General features: G+C 39.1%; 1 protein-coding gene across 1 annotated transcript; it reads left to right on the plus strand.

Moving 5' to 3' along the window:
* The first annotated feature begins 2,669 nt into the window (after positions 1 to 2,669).
* LOC114686383 (nucleolar protein 58-like) lies at positions 2,670 to 4,485 on the plus strand. Its single transcript, XM_037203168.1, is given in 2 exon segments — positions 2,670 to 4,046; positions 4,048 to 4,485. Coding segments are annotated over 2 exon segments (1,617 nt in total). The 3' UTR covers positions 4,288 to 4,485.
* Positions 4,486 to 4,698: the final 213 nt, after the last annotated feature.

Consider the following 4,698-nt stretch of genomic DNA (forward strand, 5'->3'; position numbering starts at 1 on the left):
ATTTTAAAGAGATAAAAAGGGGGAAATGCTGTGGAATAATCCTTCTGTACACTGTGTAAATATATGTTGCTATGATTGGTTTAATAAACAATCTGAATGGTCAATAGCTCACAGGATAAAGTTCAGTGGGAAAGACAAACTGAGAATCTGGGGAAGAGGAAAGGTGGAGTCAGAGGTGTCACCAGTCACACACAAGGGGAGCAGGAGATAAATGTGCCCTGCCTATAAAGGTACCACCACATGGAAGAGCATAAATAAGGAATATGAGTTAACTTAAAATGTAAGAGTTTGTTAGTAATAAGCTTAAGTAATTGGACAAGCATTTGTAATTAATATCAAGTCTCTGAATGATTACTTGAGAACAGATGCAGGACAGGAAAACTCCATCAACAGCCTTGAGTGAGACATTTTAGTGGAAAATTCTACTAGACTTTCAAAGAGGAGTTAATACAAATATTTCTCAATTTTTTCATCAAAATAGAAAAAGAAGGAACATTGCCAGATTCATTTTTGAAGCCACAGTCACCCTGATACCCACACCACACAAAGATCTACAAAGAAAGATAAACAATTGCCCTCATGAATATTGATGCAAAAATACTCACAGAGTCCAAGAACTCATCAAAAAGATCATCCACCATGATCAAGTAGGCTTTATCCCAGAGATGCAGGGATGTTTCAACATATGAAAATCTGTCAGTGCAATCGGCCATGTAAACAATCTGAAAAAAAAAAAAACACATGATCATCTCCTTAAAGGCTAAAAAAGCCTTTGACAAAAATCCAACACCCCTTCATGATAAAAGTTTTGGGGAGATCATGGATACAAGGATTATACCCAAACATAATAGAGACAATTTACAACAAGCCTATAGACAACATCAAATTAAATGGAGAGAAACTCAAAGCAATTCCACTAAAATCAGGAACAAGACAAGCCTGTCCACTCTCTATGTTTCTATTCAATATACTAGTTGAAGTTCTAGCAGGAGCAATAAGACTACTAAAGGAGACCAAGAGGATACAAATTGGAAAGAAGTCAAAGTATCACTATTTGCAGATGATATAATAGTATACATAAGTGATCCCAATAATTCTTACCAGGAAACTCCCACAGTTGATAAATACCCTAAGAAAAATGACTGAATACAAGATTAACTCAAAAAACCAGTAGCCCTTTTATATACAAATGAATAACAAGTTGAGAAAGAAATCAGGGAAACAACACCTTCATGATAGCCACAAATAATATAAAATATCCTGGAGTAACTCTTATAGAGCAAGCTGAAAGTCTTGGAAGATAATAACTTCAGGTCTTTGAAGAAGGAAATTGAAGAATGTATCAGAAGATGGAAAGGTCTTCGATTTTCATGGTTCGGTAGGCTTAACATAGTAAAAATTACTCTCTTACGGAAAGCAACCTACAGATTCTACACAATCCCCACCACCATTCTAACACAATTTTACAGACTTTGAGAGAATACTCAACTTCATATGGAAAAAAAAAAAACAACAAAATAGCTCAAAGAACTTCTGGAGATATCATCATCCCTGATTTCAAGCTGTACTACAGAGATATGGTAATAAAAATCACATGATATTGGCATCAAAACATAGGATGATAAATGGACGTTATTTAAAGGTTCAGACTTAAATCCACACACCTCTGGACACCTGATTTATGAAAAAGAAACACAGAAATATACAGTGGGGAAAAAAAGAGCATCTTCAACAGGTGTTGCTGGTCTAACTGGATATTGGCATGTAGAATGCAAATATATCCATACCTGACACCCTACATAAAACTCAAGTCCAAGTGGATCAAAAGACCTCAACAAAAAACAGAACCCTGAACCTGATAGAAGAGAAAGTGGGGAATAGCCCTGAACGCATTGGCAGAGGAGACAATTTCCTGAACAGAACACCAATAGCACAGGCACTAAGATCAACAATTAATGAGTGTGACCTCATGAAACCAAAAATCTTCTGGAAGAAAAAGGACAATGCCATTAGGACAAAATGGAGAAAGGAGAAGGTTTTCATAAACTCCACATCCTACCGAGGGCTAATATCCAAGATACACAAAGAACTCAAGAAACTAGATACCAGCAAACAAAATTATCCAATTTAAAAATGTGGTACAGATCTAAACAGAATTCTCAACAAAGTATTCTCAAATTGGCAAGAAACACTTAAAGAAATCTTCAAAATCCTTAGACATCAGGGAAATGCAGATCAAAACAACTTTGAGACAGTGGATTAGCTTGAACTATTTAGGAGGCCCCCAGGCAGTAGGACCGGGACCTGACCTTAGTGCATGAGCCGGCTTTTTGGAACCTAGGGCCTATGCTGGGACACTTTGCTCACTCAGCCTAGGTGAAGGGAGGAGGGGACTGGACCTGCCTCAACTGAATTTACCAGGCTGAGCTGAATTCCCGGGGGAGTCCTTGCCTTGGAGAAGGTGGGAATTGGGGGTAAATTGGGTGGAGAGCGGGGGTGGGGGAGAGAGGGAGAGGGGAATCCGTGACTGATATGTAAAATTAAATTAACTATAAAATTTTAAAAATGAGAGAGAGAAAACAACTTCGAGATTCCATCTTATACCTGTCAGAATGGTTGAGATCAAAAACACAAGCTAGGAGAGGTGTGGGGCGTCCCCTGGCCTCACCATGTTGGTCCTGTTCGAAACGTCCATTGGCTACGCCATCTTTAAGGTTTTGAATGAGAAGAAACCTCAAGAGGTTGATAGTTTATGGAAAGAATTTGAAACTCCAGAAAAAGCAAATAAAATAGTAAAGCTAAAACATTTTGAGAAATTTCAGGATACAGCAGAAGAATTAGCAGCATTCACAGCTCTAATGGAGGGCAAAATCAATAAGCAGCTGAAGAAAGTTCTGAAGAAAATAGTAAAAGAAGCCCATGAACCTCTGGCTGTGGCTGACGCTAAACTAGGAGGGGTGATAAAGGAAAAACTGAATCTCAGCTGTATCCATAGTCCTGTTGTTAATGAGCTTATGAAAGGGATTCGATCGCAAATGGATGGTTTGATTCCTGGGGTAGAACCACGTGAGATGGCAGCCATGTGTCTGGGATTGGCCCACAGCCTGTCTCGATACAGATTGAAATTCAGTGCTGATAAAGTAGACACAATGATTGTTCAGGCAATTTCCTTATTAGATGACTTGGATAAAGAACTAAACAACTACATTATGTGGTGTAGGGAATGGTATGGCTGGCACTTCCCTGAGTTAGGGAAAATCATTTCAGATAATTTGACATACTGCAAGTGTTTACAGAAAGTTGGTGACAGGAAGAACTATGCATCTGCCTCTCTTTCTGAATTGCTGTCAGAGGAGGTAGAGGCAGAAGTGAAAGCAGCTGCAGAGATATCCATGGGAACAGAGGTTTCTGAAGAAGATATTTCCAACATTCTACATCTGTGTACCCAGGTGATTGAAATTTCTGAATATAGAACCCAGCTATATGAATATCTGCAAAATCGCATGATGGCCATCGCACCTAATGTTACAGTCATGGTTGGGGAGTTAGTGGGAGCATGGCTCATTGCTCATGCAGGGTCTCTGTTGAATTTGGCCAAGCATGCAGCTTCTACGGTTCAGATTCTTGGCGCAGAAAAAGCACTTTTCAGGGCCCTCAAATCTAGACGAGACACCCCTAAATATGGGCTCATTTATCATGCTTCTCTCGTAGGCCAGTTAAGTCCCAAACACAAAGGAAAGATTTCTCGAATGTTGGCAGCCAAAACGGCTTTGGCTATCCAATACGATGCTTTTGGTGAAGATTCCAGTTCTGCGATGGGAGTTGAGAACAGAGCCAAATTAGAGGCCAGATTGAGAATTTTGGAGGACCGAGGGATAAGAAAAATAAGTGGAACAGGAAAGGCCTTAGCAAAAGCAGAAAAGTATAAACACAAAAGTGAAGTGAAGACATATGATCCCTCTGGTGACTCCACACTTCCAACTTGTTCTAAAAAACGCAAAATAGAAGAGGTAGATAAAGAGGATGAAATTACTGAAAAGAAAGCAAAAAAAAGCCAAGATTAAAATTAAAGCTGAAGTAGAGGAGGAGGTGGTGGTGGAGGAGGCAGAGGAGGAAGAAGAACAGGTAGTAGAAGAGGAGCCATCAGTAAAGAAGAAAAAGAAGAAGGATAAAAAGAAACACATTAAGGAAGAGCCGATTTCCGACGAAGAGCCATGCACCAGCACAGCAATTCCTAGTCCAGAGAAAAAGAAGAAAAAGAAAAAAAAGAAAGAAGCTGAGGATTAATGGAAAGAAACTATCATTCTGTCACCTGGATACATCATGCTTAAGATTATGAGCATATCAGATGCTCTTTAAAATAATCAAGGAAGGTTGAGTCAATCCAACAGTGATTATCTGTAGCTTCTCAAACCTTTTTTGTGTCTTGACATCAGCTGTTAACTAACCTTAGTCTTTGATACACAAATAAAAATATTTTCTTTATATTATAAAAAAAAAATCACACAAGCTAAAGGACATCTCCTCTATTGCTGGTGGGAGTGTGAACATGTACAACCATTCTGGAAATCAATATGGTGGTTTCTCTGAAAATTGGGAACTGATCTTCCTCAAGTACCGGCTATACCACTCCTGGGCATGTGTACAAAGGATGCTCCATCCTACCAAAAGGACACGTGCTCAAATATGTTCATAGCT

Source organism: Peromyscus leucopus, chromosome 2 (assembly GCF_004664715.2).
Source record: "Peromyscus leucopus breed LL Stock chromosome 2, UCI_PerLeu_2.1, whole genome shotgun sequence".
NCBI classification, from domain to species: Eukaryota; Metazoa; Chordata; class Mammalia; order Rodentia; family Cricetidae; genus Peromyscus; species Peromyscus leucopus.